This window comes from Pangasianodon hypophthalmus, chromosome 23 (genome assembly GCF_027358585.1).
Source record: "Pangasianodon hypophthalmus isolate fPanHyp1 chromosome 23, fPanHyp1.pri, whole genome shotgun sequence".
NCBI lineage: Eukaryota > Metazoa > Chordata > Actinopteri > Siluriformes > Pangasiidae > Pangasianodon > Pangasianodon hypophthalmus.
Genome location: NC_069732.1, coordinates 13,056,824 through 13,075,287, shown reverse-complemented (window position 1 = coordinate 13,075,287; position 18,464 = coordinate 13,056,824). Strand labels below are relative to the sequence as shown.

The following is an 18,464-nucleotide window of genomic DNA, read 5'->3' as shown; positions in this document are numbered from 1 at the left end:
TTTTTTAATGTAATGATTAGTTATGATTATCAAAATATCTTTTTTTAATGCAAGCATGAAGCAGTTGCTAATGTGACATGTAGACTGAGTCAGTAACATGAGTGTGAACGTTATCACATTTTCACATACAATATGCAATATAAGACTTAATGCTCTTAGACACTATACGTGGTTATGAGTTATGGAGCCTGTGTAGGGTACAGTGACATGATTAGTATGTGCTCCATGTCAAAGCAGCACACGTGACTATGCTTTAAGGGATGAGCTTATATACAGGCTTGAGCAACTTCAAGCGTACTGTGTGTTTAGTTAAACATAAATGATATAAAAAAATGATGCAAAGTAAATTTTTTGAAAATATCTTCCACAGTACTGTAAGGTTTTGTGCTGTAATGCAGTTATTTACTGAATCTGTACCTGCTCACCAAAGCTTTACCAGTAACAAATGTTTACAGATATTCAGTGAAGTGACGAAACTGCTTGAATGCACATTGTATTCACAGATATTTACATCAGAAACACTTGGCTGATAACAGGAGATGAAGCACCATTGTCTACCCCAGGTCTCCACCCAAAGACTCACCTATTCACATTCAAATGTAATCTGCAGACAGGGCACTGTGGGGGTTCTCCTCAATCAATACACTTTATTCAATCAAGGCTCAAACTGATTTGTTTCAAAATTATATTTTACTATATGGAAATCTGTTTAGAATTTTGGTTATGCGAAGATATTCTCATGTTACCAAGCTCCAACATATTAGCCTACCGGTCCCAGGCTATGCTGAGTGCCTTATAGTCTCCATCACTTTTTAATGGACCTATTTCAAGCAGCTGGCATCCCTCTGAGCCTCCTCTCAACTCTCTTTTGCTTCCCTAGTTCAACAGACCTACCACCACCTGCTTCTTTCAGTCAGACACCGATTGAGCAGATATACACACACACACACACACACACTGTCTCATACACTCCAGGCCCATACAGTGGCATTGTGAAAGCAGCAAACATTCCTCCATAGGGCAGAGAATATAACTTCTATTGTTGTTGCTAGCAAGTGACAAATTACTGATACAACTCTTGTTATATTTGAGCAAAGTCACAGATGTTTGGTTATTAGTTGATTTATTGTTAAGGTTGCTGGAAAATCTAAAACATTACAGAGTAATCTATGGAGAATTTAATATATTCAAACCAGGCATGACATGAAACTTATTGAAAGATGTTTTTAGAATGATATATTCACAACACAAAAACATGATTGCACTTAATTAATATTTTTTGTTCATTAATATTTTTTGTTAATTACTTTGAATGTTTCTGGAAATGTATGAAACAGAACCAGACAGTCCCAAAAAACTGTTACTTTGATTTACAGACAGCTGACATCTGAAATGCCCAACTAGGAAACAACAAAGCAACCTCTTAACGCCTTGAACTAGTTAGAGCATGTATGCAAAGTCCTAACTGTGAATATATTTAAAATGCAAACCTGTGCAAATTCAGGTTTTTTTTTTTTTTGGTTTGTGATAACACTATAAGAGTTTAACTGAATATAGTAGCTTTTCTAGTTTTCCCAAAATGTTAAGACAACATAGAGTACATCAGGAGAGGCAACAGTTAGAGGCATGTGTGAATTAAATGTCATAAAAGGAGAGACTTGTCACCCAACCTGAGGAACCAGATCTCTTCATATTCTAAAAGTTTACTCAGAGGAACAGTCATCCACTCTGTTTAATTTAATGAAACACCAAATACTACCAAACAAACATAAATAATATTACAGATAGTGATAAAATATTACTACTTATAGTGTGAAAACCTGTAAATAGGAAACAGCGTGTGTGTGTGTGTGTGTGTGTGTGCGCGCACATGTTTGTGAGTCTGTGTGTGTGTGTGAGAGATAGAGAGACAGAGTAGCACTCACACAAAATATAACCCACAGGCTCTGTTTCCATAAACAAAACAATTATTTGTATATGTTGTATATATTTTTGATTAAATACTGTACACACTACATGTTATCTTTTCCATCCCTTCACCAACAACTTTATTAACCATGATTAGTCATACAGTGTATGTTTTTGTGCTTGATTAAGACTAGGCTCCTGCAGAGCTTCACTTTTCAGGCTTTAAGTAAAGTAACATTTACTTTAGGAGTTCATTTCAGTTCTAACTCATCTATATGATAATGAAGTCCTGGGGGCATTCTGAGGCACAGATGTCAGTTAAATGTGTAGGACAGAGAGAAAGTATGAAGGAAAGAGTTAAATGGAGTGGTCTGAAAGGGCAGTCATATGATTGGCACTGATAAGAGTTTATCGAAGAAGTGGAGAGCTAAAGCAGACACATAAATGATTAATATGCTGTAGTTGAAACAGCTGTTGAAACAAAAGTCCTCTGCTGTCCCGTCCTCTGCCTTCCACTTTCTCTACTTCTCACAGATGAGTAAGAAAGTGAGTTCGCAAATGCTTCCAGTCTCTTCACATTTACACTGTGTCGCTAGTGTGTCCCACCTCCCCTGCTGCTGCGAGACGTCAAAGCTTATCTAACCTTTGCCACCAATTGGCTTCTTTTACCAGCAGTGAAAAACAGACCTTAGCTCAACCAACCTATCTGCAAAGCTAATGTCCTGTTAGAGAAATTATGGGGAAAAAAAAGTGTTTCTATTCATACTGCCATAGTATACTCCACTGTCAACTTTGACCATTTGACTGGCGTGTGGGAGGAGACATGGAGCTCTGGATCTGGGTCAAGTGCTGGCAGGGCTTCAGTGTTGAGTCATGCATTTGGAGAGGAAGGGCCCCAACCTTCTATTTCCTCCAGGACATACACACAGAGCAGGCCCGGTTAAACATCTGAAAGTTTATTATTGAAACATATTTAATGTTTAGAAGCAACAATCTTATTCGTTTTAAATCAGTCCAGGATTGAAAAGAACCTCAAAAAATTGTGTTGTACATTTTGGCAAATGACAAATATGGGATATAATATATTATAATATATAATACAAATTATGATTAAACTTTGTCTCTGTCGAGTTAGTTATGCAATTTGCCCCACTGTTAGTAAAATAACAAGAAACAAATGTCTGATGCAATCATAAAACCAGTCTTACTAACACCTGAGATCTGAGCCATAGAAGTTATAAAGAGAATGAAATCACAAAGCTTTGCATGGTAGCACAATTCCAGCTGCCCAACCACACCCTCCCCTGCCCCAACAGCTAGAAACCAAATGCTCACACTTGTTAATTTATTCACACATTCAACCAAGGGTTAAGGTGTGATGTTTGAGCGTGGTACCACTCACTTGCACATGTGAACACCCTAGGGATCTGTCTGAGAACCTGGGAATGCAAAAAAGTCCTATTCATGTGTAAAAGGGACTCTTTTCCATGTGTATCACAACTGTAGAGGTGTAAATCACAGCAGCCCACCAGAAAAGTCAAAAGCTGCTTAATTTTATTACTAAACAAATAAAGTAGATTAATTTATATTAATTTACTCTTTCCAGTATTCCACAATTTTGTCTGATCAAGAGCTTTTGAAAAAAAAAAGAACTAAATGTATATGTGGGTAGAATAAATGCTAAAAGTCAGTGGGATTAATGAGTTCTCTGAATACAGTCATCGTTTTATGATTAAAAAAAAAAAAAAACAGAAAGAATGAAAGAGGTACTCCAGGAACCTGTGCTCTAAAATATAAATACTGTGTCAACCATTTGCATAAACATTAGGTCTTACATTATTACTTGCAATATTACTACTTAAAACTTAATGCAGTTCATATCATATTACTAATTTCAAAAAGACATCTTGGCTAGTACAGTATGTCTCACATTTTGTGGTTATGCATCCCCTGCTATAATTTAACAAGCTGGAAATAAAAAAAGTGCTAATTTTACCAGTAGAGCAAATATATTATTTTATTAAAGTGATTATTCCAAATATTATGAGAAAAGCTGTGCTTAAAAAAATCAGTTTCCATTAATCAGTCATGTTCATCTCACGTCTCAAGGTTCAAGGTTCAAGGTTCTTTATTTGTCACATACATATTACCTACATGTGATGTAATGTAGTGAAATGTTTTTCCTTAGTGCCTCGTCCCACAGTGCAACAATGATACATAATAAAAACAGAATATATTATAATATACTCAAGAGAGTATAAAATTCAAAACCATCATTTTAGGTGTTCAAAAGTCAGTATTAGTAGTACTTAATAATGCTTTCTGTTAATATATTCCAATTTGTTCTTCCAGATGAAAATATAAATAATCAAAATCACAGCTATAAATCTTAGAAACGTGGAAACTTAACGTGGCATATACAATTACAAAAAGGATATATAAAGTCTGAAATACTTTCAGCCAGAAACTAAAGACGTAATGTCTCTATATAAACCTGAATTGAGTATTTTGTTGGTCCATACAGATGTAATAGTTCAGCAGCTGAGGGGAATTGAAGCAGTGATGGGCCTATGGGGCAGCTCTGTCCGTATATATGTAAGAGATACACAACTATGTATGTGATTGTAAAGGATTTTTTTAAAGGTTCTGTGTAGACCCATACACCGGAGTGTTAAACTTTCTATCAGAAATGATTATAAGTAGAAACGTCTTATCAATTACAGTACACATACAAAATTAAACAGAATGAAATCATGCACAATGTTTAGTGTGGATCATGATAGGTAGCTGGAAATTGAATGCTTTCTATAAGTTTAGTTTAACTATTAGAAAGAAATGTTAGAACTTTAGAAGATTTTATTCAATGCCACAAGAACAAGAATTACAACATTAATGCTGCCAGACACAATTTCTCACACAAAAATTCTGTTCTTCTAAAACATTACATGTTTTCAGTGCTTTTGTGTTTTTTGTTTGTTCCAAAAGGTTTACGTATAATTCAGTGTCATTTATAAAATGTAGAAAATTTGGTTTACAAAGATCCGTTTTCTTCTTGTGTATAGGGTATTTACCTAATAATATAAGTAACTGCACAATGTATTGCTGTTTACCTTCCAAAATGTCATTTTGAAAATAAAAAAGCACAGCAAATACATAAATTTCTATCACACATCCCAGTTTTCTATTTATAAAATTCCTAAATCCTTCCAAAATAATCTTGAGTACATACAATGATAAAACAAATGCATCATCGTTTCCCAAGTATATGTAATGTTGAGTTTAAATCTTTCCGAAACATGCTTCTCTGGATAAATCCTATACATATTTTGTAATATACTTCTTTAATTTTGTTATTGCTACTGAATGTGTTTTGTATTTTCCACGCTTTTGCCCAATAGGCCCATATTTTACCAAATAAAGAAGACCAAAAAAAAAAAATCTTGCTGCAGAAAAAGAAAAAGAACAAAGAGCATTTGTTATGACCGTATTGCTACAGTAATGTTTTAAAACATCAACATTCTCCATATAAATATGTTCACAAACATCATCAATGTTGATTTCCCCTGAACTAGAATTCTTTAAAAGTAACATGGCACTCTTTGGAATTGCTTCGAGAACAAAAGCGAAATCTCTTGGTTTAACTGGTAATTGAAATTTTTTGAAGAAATTCATATATATGACAACAAATAGCTGTTCAATCCTTCATTGAACCAAGTATTACAGAACAGTGATTTGCTTTTAAATATGATAGGTGATAGATGATCTTTGTTGTTCCATATGAAATAACTGTGTGGTGAGGAATTGTGTTTGTAGATCAAATTCCATGCTAGCAGGGCTTGTTTGTGGAAAAGAACCTTTTTTTTTACTATTTCAAAAATACAAAACAATTCAGCAAGTTCTTAAGACCTTGCATAAACAGTACAAATACAAATGAACTAAAAAGTAACTAAATAAAAACACTTTTAAAGGGCATCACAAACACATATTAAATAAATTTAACAAAGACAGTTTTTTAGGCTTTTTTGTTTTTTGAAAAATTTTATAGATTCAAAATAAATTTGAAGAGCTGTTTGGAAATGGAAAAAAATGGGCTTTTATATTATCAAAGAAAGAAGCGTGAAACGTTAAAACTGGGACATTGCCGGGTAGGACGGTGACGTGTTGTGACGCATTTTTCCTGCGACGAGCTTTAGGTCTAGCGATGTGAATTTCGGCTCTTTTCAATGAGTCAGATCATTTGGCTCAGCTGACAATAAGAGCTGATTCTTTTGGCTCCCAAAACGGCTCACTGCCATTTTTCTTTTCTAAATGGGCTAGCTTGCGATAGTTTGTCCAGTGGTTGTTCTTCAGTGACGAACTATACCTGGAATTGTTTCACGGAATCTTATTTTACCTTCTAATTAACAAAATAACACTAATTGTCAGTGAAAAAAAAATCAATTTAAATGTTTTTGAGGCACTTCGCAGTAATGTTATTGTGCCTGTCGTGTGCGTGCTTCATTAAACTGATTCATTTCCACTGATACCGATAACTGATGTACACAGAGTACAGCATGCTGCCTCATACACACTCCTGAGAGTCACACACACACACCTCACCATGGAGGCATTTTGATTCAATTACAATGTAATTAAACGAAGAGTTAAAAAAAAAAAAAAACTCAAAAGGCTCATATACAGTATGCGAATCGGCTATCAGTGGACATCTAAAATAGCCGGCTCAAAGAGTCGACTCTTTCGTGAACGACACATCACTATTTGGGTCGGGTGTTTAAAACGTAGGCCAAAAATATATAGCAATCTAGTGACAATTACTGTAAAGGAAAATGGCTGGAAACTGGAAGGATTCCGAAACGAAGGAGCTGCTGTCTATCCGCTCGGAGGAAGAAATCATTCGGCAGCTGAACGGCACTGTTCGGGATGCAGTGGTGTATGAGAAAATCACTCAGAAACTCAAAGAGCGCGGGGTTTTACGAGAAAAGACGCAGGTGATAAATAAACTGAAAACTCTGCGGAAGAAGTTTCACCAAATTAACCAACGCAGCAGCCAGCTGGGAAAGTCAGACTGGCCCTATTTCGATATGTGCCACTACATATGGGGAGGTGGACGTTCTGCCAACCCTGTGGCTCTGCTTAGTCCTTTAGAGCCTTTTCCCTCTGAGAATGATGCTGAAGCCACTCTGAGTGATACAGACATCCTGAAGACTGAGGTGTGCACAGAATTTGTGCCCCTAAGTCCAGCAGGTGGGTTGATTTTCCATTATAACTGATTGTTTCTACTTCTAACAATTGTGTACACAAGACAACTGTAACACACACATCTTCAAACACACACATCTCAGGCAGCAATGTGTTATTATTATTATTATTATTATTATTATTATTATTAGGCAACAGTATGACAAGGTTTCTGTCTTGACAATGACTCTAAAATGATTAACAGCATAGAATTAGCAAAGACAGAAAGTGTGGTTAACTGGCATAAGGACATTAAGCCCATTCTAATTAATCACTTAAAAATGATTATTATTACTTTCAATTTAATAATTACATTTCAGTTAAGGGGGGCACGAGGTCTTAGTGGTCTTAGTGGTTAGCACTGTTGCCTCGCACCTCCAGGCTTGGGGTTCGAATCCCACCAGCGTATGCAGAGCTTGCATGTTCTTTCCCTGCCTCACCTCAGTGTGGTTCCTCTGGGTACTCTGGTTTCCTCCCCAGTCCAAAGACATGCATTATAGGCTGACTGGCATTTCCAAATTGTTTGGAGTGTGTGTGTGTGATTGTGCCCCACGATGGGATGGCACCCTGTCCAGGGTGTTCCCTGTCTTGTGCCCTGAGATCCCTGGGATAGGCTCCAGGCTCCCAGAGCTCTTGCATTTCTTCTTCCCATGAGCTTCAGGAAATTCAGATGATGCTTCTTGCTGAACATGTGACTTGTGGAATATTCCTCATATTTCATAGGGGTGAATTTGTTCAGATAACAGGGTTGAGTGAATGCTGTGGGAAACAACTAAAATGTATATTTTTCATAACCTTTAATTTATGACTCATGGAAAAGGATGTTTCAAGCATGCATTGTTAAATAGATTTACACATTAATGACTGTTTACACATTTACTGATTATTTTTCATGTTTAAATAATGTTTAAGTGATTTATCTGAACCATGCACATATATTGTTGTGAAGGACACCTTACCCATGTTTAAATGTCTAAATGTTCTACTTCTTGGAGGATAAACATCATACTTTAAGAATTTTGCTCAGTGCAGTGTTGCACAATGACGGGTTTGCACACTGTTATAACCTGCATCTGAGTGGATCTGGTTATATTCTCTCCCATTTTGCACATAATCTATTTTTCTGTGTATATATTCTTTTCAGTTTTTGTTTATTTGTATAGTTGTTTATTTTTAACTCTTTAAATACTTTTTTGATGCTATATTATCCTTTCTTATATTCTCTATTGTCTCTTTATCTGCTGCTGTAACACTGGAATTTCCCACCTGAGATTAATAAAGTGTTATCTTATCTCTTATCTTATATTTGTAAGTGTAATATTATTCCACCACAACTGGCTCCCCAATCATGGAATCATGCTCATACAGTGTGGTCAGTGTTGATGTGTAATGGCATTTGCCCTGATTATTTTTTTACAGAATCTCCTCTATCTCCTCAGTCACCACCAACTAAAAGTGTCAAGAAAGTATCACGGGGGGAACAAATGGTGAAGGACATGAAAGAGTTTTTCACTGAAATGGACAAAGACTTTGAAGAAAGGGAGCGCCTTCGTCTCCTGGAGCAGAGGCAATATGAAGAGTGCTTAAGGAAGGAGGCAAAAGAGGAAGAGAGAGAAGAGCAGGCCAGGCAAATGGCCATGTTTAAAGAATTACTGGAATCTCAAAATAATCTGCTAAGAGAACTCTTGCGGCGAATCCCATCATCAACTTCACAGTGGCTTACCCCATCTAAAAATAATGGTGAACCTGAAGCCACTTTAAGTGTTGCAAACATCCCAGAGACCAAGGAGTGCACAAAATTTGTACCTAATAGTCATGCAGGTGAGTTTGAGCTTGTAACACTACAGTTACTCTTAACACTAGTGTCCATAAAGCTAGATGCATAAATCATCTGACTAATGGGATTTTGCTGTGCCTGTTTACAGAATCTCCTCAATCACCACCAAACAAAAGGTTGAAGAAAGTATCACAGGAGGAACAAATCACAAAGGACATGAAAGAGTGTTTTGCAGAAATTGCCAGAACCTTGGAAGAGAGGGAACGGCTTCGTCTTCTGGAGCAGAGGCAACATGAAGAGCGCTTAAGAAAGGAGGCAAAAGAGGAAGCAAGAGAAGAACGGGCCAGGCAAATGGCAATGTTTAAAGAGATGCAGGAGTCTCAGAATGGCCTACTAAAGGAACTCCTTAGGCGTATGCCTTCACCGACATTACAGCATTTAAACTCCTCTAAGTACTGGCACTCAGGCAGTCAATCTAGGTTTAATAAAGACACTGCTGGAAATATTAACGTACAAAACACCTCAGAAAAAGACATGATTTTTAACCCACCTTCATCCACATCCTTCATGGAGTAATAACCAGGAAGTTTTTTTTTTTAAATAATTTTTGTACATTGTATTTATTTATTCGTTGTTTTAATGGAGATGTGTCTAATACAGCTTGTTACTGCTCTTTATGAAGAGTCTGAACAGTCTGAACTCAGCTCAATTTGTTTAATATAAGTAGTTTTTACATGTTTTCTACTGCACTTTCTGTTATTATTTATGCACAACTTGTATTCACTTGCACATTTACTTAATGATTTCATCCAAGAAGACAGTAATTATTTTAAAAATAAACAACTGATGTCATTTATCATGTATCATCATGTATCATTGTCATTTTAAAGCAAATGGTGGCTTCAAACAAGCATTTCTTTAGTCAGTGACAGATTTATGACACTGCCAGCGGAAACACAGTGAATGTGTGAACAGTTCTAGTAAAAAAAAAAATTTTTTAATAAATAATTTAATCTTGACAGTAGGTCTGTGGACAGTAGATACACATGAATACACGCATTATCTACACATAGATGCATTAGAAAGAACAGTACTTTTTACAAATGCCCTATAAATAAATAGTTTTGAGAATTGCCTTTGTGTTGTATGTGTTATAACTTGTGATACTGCTACGCTGTTGAATGCTCGAATCTGATTGGTCAGAACATGTTGATTCATTTTTTAAAACAGCACGGTTCTGGCAGACTGGAAGGTTTATGTTAAAGAGCTCATTGTGCTGTTGTTTTCATAATAAGAGCTTACAGTGGGATAGTCCACATAAACAGATTAAAGAAAAAAAACGTGTGATCGTTGATATGGTGAAGCTTTCTGTGAGGAGACATTTATTTAGCAGTTTTGGAAGGGCTCTTCAGTGTCAGCTCTTTTTAACAGTCAGCTGTAAGTTTTTTGACACAGGAAAGTCTTCAGGACTGAGGCATTTGGTTTCTTGCCAAAATGCCAATCTGCAGTTTTTTGTCTTAATAACTTCAAGAGAAAGAAAAAACTGCTGGTGAGAGAGCAACTGTTTAGAGCTAAGTGATAACGTAAGGAGGTAATTTGTCGCACTTTAATAATAAAGAAATTGTTGGTGATTACTGTGGTACAAGAGGAATAAAGCACTTCAGTATGTGCTGTTGGTGGCGCTTGAGCTCGGTTTACTGTCTCTGTGAAGTTTCTGTGCATGTTCTCCCGGTGTCCATGTGGGTCTCTTTCGGGTTCTCTGATTTCCTCCTACCTCCCAAAACATTCTAGTAGGTGGCTAAAATAAATTGTTCCTAGGAGTAAATAAGTGTGTAATGAGCTTACACAGGGACCTATTGGTACAGTGTCACAACAGAATTCAAGTCAGGCAAAAAAGATTTCAATTTACACACATTTCTTCAACTTTCTTTTAACATTTCTAATTAGGTAAATGAGAATGCTTTCCTAAGACTCTTCCATAGACATATAAGCATTCCTCACTTTTTGTGGCCACCCATTTGTTAAAAAAAATGCTTTTTAAATTATTATGCTGGAAAAAGCAGTACTAAAGTACTAGCAGTAAATAGACTGGCAGTACTAGTATATTTAGTTATGTTATTCAGTAACAATATAATGGTATTCATGCAGTTGCACGACGTACAGTACGGTGCAAACGTCTTAGGTACCCTATTTTTTTTTTTTTTTAGTACAAACATTGTTATAGATTGTTATTTTATGACTTCTACATTATTGATTCAGTACAAAAACATTTTAGATTCCAAACATTAGTTTTCCAGCACAAAATTAAATGTTACAGAAAAATGTTTGTATGTCAGTAAAGAAAGCAGCATATTACATAAGAGACGCTTTTCAGACAAAAAACATAATGAAGGCTGATGGGTTTCGCTGCAAAAATAAGAAGCAAGTGTGACAGTCAAAGTCTCCAGAAGAACTGTGGCTGCTTCTGCAAGATGCTCAGTGACACTTACAGCTAATTTCCTTATAAAACTGCACACACTGTACCTGAGACTACTATGTTTTTTTTGTTTTTTTAAGTGAAGGATCGTCACACCAAATATTGACTTTGTTTCATTTATTACTGTTTACTGCTCTTTATAGTATTTTTTAAAATGTAGAAACATTTAGTTTCATTATTTTTGAAGGCATCTTTTCTCTACAGCATTTCTTTGCATGTGCTTAAGACTTTTGCACAGTACTGTATGTAACATTTTCCCATTCTTCATCTTTCACAACTCTTTTTATTATTTTATCAAAATAAACCCTACTTGCTTCCCTTGTTTGGTTCCCATCACATGCTCATCACTCAAATCATGAGTCTGATCGTGTGACATAGGCTGGATGTGTACAACAGTAATAATTACAACAGGCTTGTAATTATTTTTCTCATTTTTTAAAAAACTTTTGGTTAATTATGCACTTTTAAAAATTACCAGCATACATGGAAATCTGTTATGTAACTTCAGAACACCTCATGAGATTCTTGCTGTATCCACAGAATGAACAGATGAACTATAATTAATTATGCTATGCACCCTCACATACTGAATATTTAACACTTACATACCTTCTGCCTGATACAATTAAGTTTTTGCTATATGTTTAACAAAAATTAAGAAATCTAGGTAGCCATTATAGTAAGCAAATTAATATAGGCTTACAGCATGAATTGTTCCTTTATTATCTTTTAGTAATGTATATTTACCACAAGACATGAAGCATTGCAATTGACTAATATTAAAGCTGTTACATATTAAAAATATTAAAATTTAAAAAATTAAAAACAAAACAATAATATAACAGTAACAAAAATTTAAAAATCAGCACAAAATCAAACGTTTCTATGAACTGGATCTGTGAAATACAACTGATAAATGTTTTAAATAACAAATTTACAGTTGAATGTAACTCCAATATATTTCAGTGCTATAATTATTGCATACAGTGGCTTAAAAACATTTACATATTAAACCGTGTAAAAACATAGGAGAGTAACAAAACGTATAAGTTCCTATAAGTGTATACAAATTGTTGAATAAACAAAACGGTTTGAAAAATGACACATTTTTAAAGGTGGTGCTGGTGTTTCATGAAGTGAGATTTTCTACAAAGTCAAATAAAATATAGAGACATTCCAGTATTATAAGACATAACAGTTATTCCCATGGAATGGTCCTTATTTTCACCTAAACATTAACCACGTTATTGATAATTCAGGATTAGACAAACATCAAGTATATAAACAAACGTATTGCTTTCCCTTATTCCCTTCTTTTTTCATGTATTATATTAAGAGCATAAAATAATAAAAGTCATTTAGAAATTAATTATGTGTTCAAGTAAATAATTTGCATAGCGTCCTTTTCAGAACAAGTTTAGTGCTTTCCTTCTGTCTCTGTTTCTGTCGTGTTCTCCCTGAGTGCCCAAGTTTGGATCTTTCCAGTGCCAAACAGTACGTAGTATAAGGCTCCAAATACACTCATTCCTGCTGACAAATAGAAGACCTTCATCCAGCCCATCAGAGTATACTTTAAGGAGAAAGGAGTATTGTAAGGAAAGGAGTTTGTAACAATGTGGTGTGTTATAAGTAACTCTAAGGATTGTTTAAAAAATGTGTGTAATAGCAGCTCACATCTTTGGCAAGTTGACCCGTTGCAATTGGCGCAAGTACCCCTGGGATAGTGCCAAAAGTGTTGGTGATCCCAAGCAGTATGCCGGCATACCTGAGTACATGGGATATTGAGAAAAGAAGGAAGAAGACAGCTTGTTAAAAAATTTCCTGCAATTAATTTATATATTTATATATATATATATATATATATATATATATATATATATATATATATATATATATATATATATATATATATATACATACATACAGTACTGTGCAAACAGCAGTGCAGTACATGTATATGCAAAATTAAAGTTTAATATTACAAATAATATATTTACAGATTTCATACTGGTTTTACTTTTGAAGATCTCTGTGTTGGTTTTGAACAATAACAATAATGAGCAATAATGATGGGGAAAATGTTTTAACAGAAAATCACACACAAGGACCACACAAGGCATAAATAAGTGGCTGCTCGACCAAAAATGGAACTAATGTAGTGTACATTTTCCCATCATTACTGTTTGCCACCAAATAATTAACATATAGTTATGGAATGGCTTATTTCTACACATATGAAACAGAGGTCTTGGATTGGAACAGGGAAGCCTGTAATATCAGAAGATCCTAGTGCCCATACTGAGGAGCAATATCGATCTGGTTAATGAAGACTCCAGCTGCACTGATGCCCCCGAGAGTGGTGGACAGAGTGAGAAAGGTAACAGCCAGAATGCCACTGCACCCGGAGAAACCAACAGCTACCAGGAGTCCCGCTGGAATGAGCAAACCTGGAATGAGAAACACAAAGATAGAGTTTTTCATAGAGTTTTTCCTTTACATTGTCGCTTACATCTTTGCTCATTAGGGATCTAAAACTACATCCGGATTTCTGTAAAGCTGCTTTGTGATAATATCTATTGTTTAAAGTGCTATGCCATTACAATTAACCCGAATATTGTTTTTTTCACCAAAGTTAAGAGGATATATCCATCTCATGATAACTGAAACCGACCTCAGTCGCTTTCACTAACCTGCAAAAGTGAAAATTTTGCGGACAGCCGTTACACTCAGTATCTCCCTCTCCAAAAGTTTGTCCGCGAACACACCTGAGAGCACGGAGAACAACCAGCCACCCAAGTAGGGTATCGCCGACAGGAAGCCGTTCTACACACGGAGTAAGAGAATGTCAGATGACATGTCTTCATCTCATGAGTAGTGCTTGTTTGACCATTTGTGGCTGAGATATTCATAGATATTATTAGTACGTGCATAGCGTATTAGTATAGTATTTGTATTTATGCATAGTGCTCTAAGACACTGTGGTCATTGGGCTAAAACCTTTAAGAAATCTAACCTGGCGCAGGTCAAAGTGCAGCACTGTGTCCATGTAGGTAGGCAGCGAGGTAAGAAGTGTGTAGTAAGACCAGTTAGCGCACATCTGTGTGATGATGATGGCCCAGAGAGGGCCTGAGCGCACCATGGATAACAGCGGCACTGACCAACCATGCGAGCCTCCCTGTACAGTAGAGAAAAGAACACCATCAATTTACACTCAGCATCTTATTATTATTATTATTATTATTATTAGTGTTATTATTATTATTATTATTATTATTATTATTGTTTTACAATAGGTAGTAATAATGACATTGGCTTAAATATTATCCAGACAATTAAAACCAACATAGTTGATTATTAATAGATATTTATCAGAAATATCCTGTAAACAAACCACTGCATCTACTTACATTGCCAAGCTTAGCAACTGAGAAGGGTCAGATTTTAATATCACTCAGTGAGTATAATTTCTAACATGTACAGAGCAAATACTCAACTCTTTTGTCTGTCACTCATATTATTCACTGACAATCACTTAATACCTCTGAACCTATAGAGCTGATAATGTATTCCCTTTCGTGGTCACTTATTCTTGGATGTCTGTGAGGTTCATCCGACACCATGAGGAACCACAGTACTGCCCAAAGACATCCTGCTCCCCCTGGTGGCAAAATGTAAGAATAGAGACCAATTGCCATGTCAGTGATGACTAAAATTGTGTCAAAATTCAGTCCATCAGAGCAGGATTTTTCATGGTATCTCCAAACCAAATTACAATGTAAGACATGTATATTTGTAAATGCATGACAAGATGTTTAACTTACTGCACACTTTAATGCATATCACACAAGATGTTTGAAAATAACTTTTAATGTTATTTAAGCAATTGTGCATATTTGTACAAACTGGAGTCTTTAACTGGGTTGAGTTAAAAGTGAAGATATTAGAGTTAGCTAATTACCACAGGAGTAGAAGACTGCAGGCCAGCCCAGACTGTGACATATGAAGCCTGTGAGAGGGAAAGCAATGAAAGCACCAAAATTTCCTCCAGCTCCTGAGATAGTCATCAGACGAGCTCTTTCCAATGGAGGGGCCCAGCAGGCCCACATAGCCATCATGGCAGGGAATGTCACACCCTAATCACACAAAACACATTTTTGTCCAGGCTTGGTCATTGGTATCGCATGAAAACGAATTGTGAAAATGTAATTATTTAAATAAAAAAAAAACATTTTAATGTGGCTTCACCTCTCCAAAACCCTCCAGGGCCCTTAGAGCAAACAGCCAGTTGACCCCGAGCTCAGCAGCCAGAGGAGTGAGGATAGTGAGGACTGCTGTACACAAAACTCCTCCTCCCAGGAACTTACTCCCACCACAGCGACCTGACAGGTAGCCCCCGGGGATCTGGGTGAAAAGGTACCCAAAGAAGAACGCACCCAGCAGCACTCCCTGAGTCTCAGGATTCCATGGGTATCTTGGTACCTGAGAGAAATGAGAATGAGACAAGGAAGTGCAAAGTAGACCATTACATACAGGAACCTAGGAAGTGCAGTGTGGCTTGTAAGCAAAATAAACCATCATTGACATTTCTTTCTACATATGCTGTGGCTGGGAGAGTGGACTAAAGCACTCACCCCATCTGGCTGATTGGGATTTTCACTGCTGCTATTAGAGGTAGTAGAAGATGCTGGGCATTCCATTGATTCACTGACATTGAACGATGGCTGGATACCAGTTGTATTGACCATGGCGACCATGGCGACACTGAGATTGACCCGGAGCCCGTACACCACAGCGAAGCCAAGGAACATCATGAAGGCCAGGTTGTATCGGACAGAGCAGCACTGAGGATGCACTGTTACACACATGACTTCAAGATCGCATTCAGAAAATACAAACTGTTTACAAGCAAACAAATGACATAGTAACAAATTTATTATTTGGTAGACATTACTCATGTTTTAAAATCTGTGAGACCTTTTACAGACACAGTGTTCAAAAAAAGATTATGCTAGGTACCTATTGAAATCTAGCCTTACAATCAAGCCCACATAGTGTAACTGAGTCTTGGATAAATATCAGGGTAGCTGATGTTAATCATGTAAAGAGCGGTGCAGGGTGAAGCGCATGCAGTGCGTCTTTGGGCTTATGTAGATGACAAAAACGTGTATTATATTTAACTTGTGATTTGGGCCTCACATACTGTAACCCAGTAGCCAAGTGAACGATTTTACTGTTATACTACTTTTACAGAGTAAGCACTGATGCCAAGGTTAATCTCCCTGCTCAATATCTCGGTGGCAACTGACAATGAACACATACAGGGTTCATTGGATATCTAAAAAATGGTCTGGTATAAAATTTGGTCTGAGAAAATTTCAGTATTTGTTCATGCACACACACACATATATATATATATATATGTCTCAAATAAGCTCTGTAGCTTCAGATCATCCAAAAACAGATCTATGCCTAAATACGTTTAATCATATTTTACTATTTTACTATTGAACTTTACTACTCCAGGATGAAATCTAAATCCAAATTAAACCATAATCCATAGAAGTATTCTTTATGTGCAAATCATCAAATGAAATATAATTACATATAAATCTTTAAAAGAAACCAACCTGTAAGTTGTTCTGCTTGTTTCTGCAGCAGTGGTGCTTCCTCGTCCTCCTGATCCTCCACAGTTGAGGTAGCAGAACATCCATCATGTAGGGCCATGGTAAATGTTCAAGTGCAACAATTTTAAGATGTGCTCATCAAACCATAGTGTCCACAAGTCCTGCATCAGAAAACAATCCAGATAAAACAGCCTACTATTGAACTCTGAACTTCAGAAAAATCAATAACACTTTGAGAAACAGGTGCATCTAAGTAGGCAGAAAAAGTGTGCACAGTTCAATAGATCAGAGACAACAGCGTACTTTGTAATGATTTCCTATTTCACTTACCAAACTTACCAACCAGGCTGAGGAGTTTTTGTGGCTCGTCGTTGACGCAAACTGCTTTCAGAACTTTTTCAGCGTTCGCATAGTCAAGTAGTCCTGTATGTGGAAGGAGAGCTTATGGTTGATATTATGACATCAGTAATGCAAAAGTACACCTTTACAGGGGTCTGTTTCAAGCTACACAATTCTGTCCTCATCCTAATAGACTAAAACTGTAACATCATAAAACTGTAACTGCTGTACTCACATCATTGTTTATGATATGGGGAATCGCATGACTGCAAAAGTAAGCACATGTGACCAACTGTAGTTCCCCAGGAATTAGGACTCTTGTCAAGTCACTTCATCTGTAAATACTGTTGGAACAATGACTGTTATTAACTAATGTTATTAATTAATAACATATTAACTAATTTCTTTTCTATTAAGGGTAACTGTAAATTGATTTCATTACATTGAACATTCAGTATGATCTGTTAATAATATTTTCTTGTTATAATGTACTGAACACTGCAAATTCATTGAATGGTAATTCTAGCAAAATTAGATGGGATAAAAATCTCAATTCATTTACTCCAGACAGTAAATAGTCAAATATTCTGGGCCACATTCAACTTATGCTTGATCAGACACACAAATGTCAATCTTCACAATGCATATATTATTACAGTGTTATGCACTTATTACATGAAGTCTGTATAACAAATTATACACCACAAAGCTTAAAAAAAAAGCCATATCGGGTTCAAATGTTAATTTTATCTGATCATTTGTATAGTATAAAGTGTCAGAAAGGATATATCTTAGATCGTATTACATTTTTCTTACCATAGAGTGTAAATGTTCAGTCAGAAGTTGCTGGTGGTGAATAAGCGACTCTGCGCATTTTGTCGCGTCCTAAATAAATATTATTTTCTTATTTCTAAGCACATGCTACACTGTGAAAGGTCCAGTTGGTCTTCTTGTTATTGTGGTTAGTGGCTCGTTTGAAACCGGCAGTGTATGTTCAATGTCGCAACTCCTCAAGCAGCCATTGCTGGAAATCAAAGTGTACACAACCTGGATAAGGCGCTGAATGTGCGCAGCCGCTGCACTGTGTGAACATACCGCCGCT

The 18,464-nt window shown here is 36.2% G+C and overlaps 2 protein-coding genes across 5 annotated transcripts; one reads left to right on the top strand and one right to left on the bottom strand.

Moving 5' to 3' along the window:
* Positions 1-6,062: 6,062 nt before the first annotated feature.
* si:ch211-174j14.2 (uncharacterized) lies at positions 6,063-10,297 on the top strand. The gene is made up of 3 exons (XM_026930024.3): positions 6,063-7,152; positions 8,566-8,967; positions 9,072-10,297. Exons 1-3 carry the CDS (start codon positions 6,735-6,737, stop codon positions 9,497-9,499), a joined length of 1,248 nt encoding a protein of 415 aa, XP_026785825.3. The 5' UTR covers positions 6,063-6,734; the 3' UTR covers positions 9,500-10,297.
* Positions 10,298-11,714: 1,417 nt separating this feature from the next.
* On the bottom strand, positions 11,715-18,449 carry si:ch1073-513e17.1 (sialin). 4 transcript variants are annotated; one of them, XM_026929389.3, is made up of 13 exons: positions 18,179-18,449; positions 17,598-17,706; positions 17,363-17,446; positions 17,027-17,184; positions 16,031-16,251; positions 15,645-15,878; positions 15,358-15,532; positions 14,939-15,057; positions 14,413-14,574; positions 14,090-14,222; positions 13,699-13,846; positions 13,074-13,164; positions 11,715-12,969 (listed from the first exon to the last, which is right to left on the bottom strand). In XM_026929389.3, exons 4-13 carry the CDS (start codon positions 17,121-17,123, stop codon positions 12,817-12,819), a joined length of 1,533 nt encoding a protein of 510 aa, XP_026785190.3. In that variant the 5' UTR covers positions 17,124-17,184; positions 17,363-17,446; positions 17,598-17,706; positions 18,179-18,449; the 3' UTR covers positions 11,715-12,816. The 4 variants fall into 4 exon arrangements, with proteins under 4 accessions (XP_026785190.3, XP_053084372.1, XP_026785189.3 ...); XM_026929388.3 differs by having other exon boundaries at positions 11,716-12,969; positions 17,354-17,446; positions 18,179-18,448; XM_053228397.1 differs by lacking the exon at positions 17,598-17,706.
* Positions 18,450-18,464: the final 15 nt, after the last annotated feature.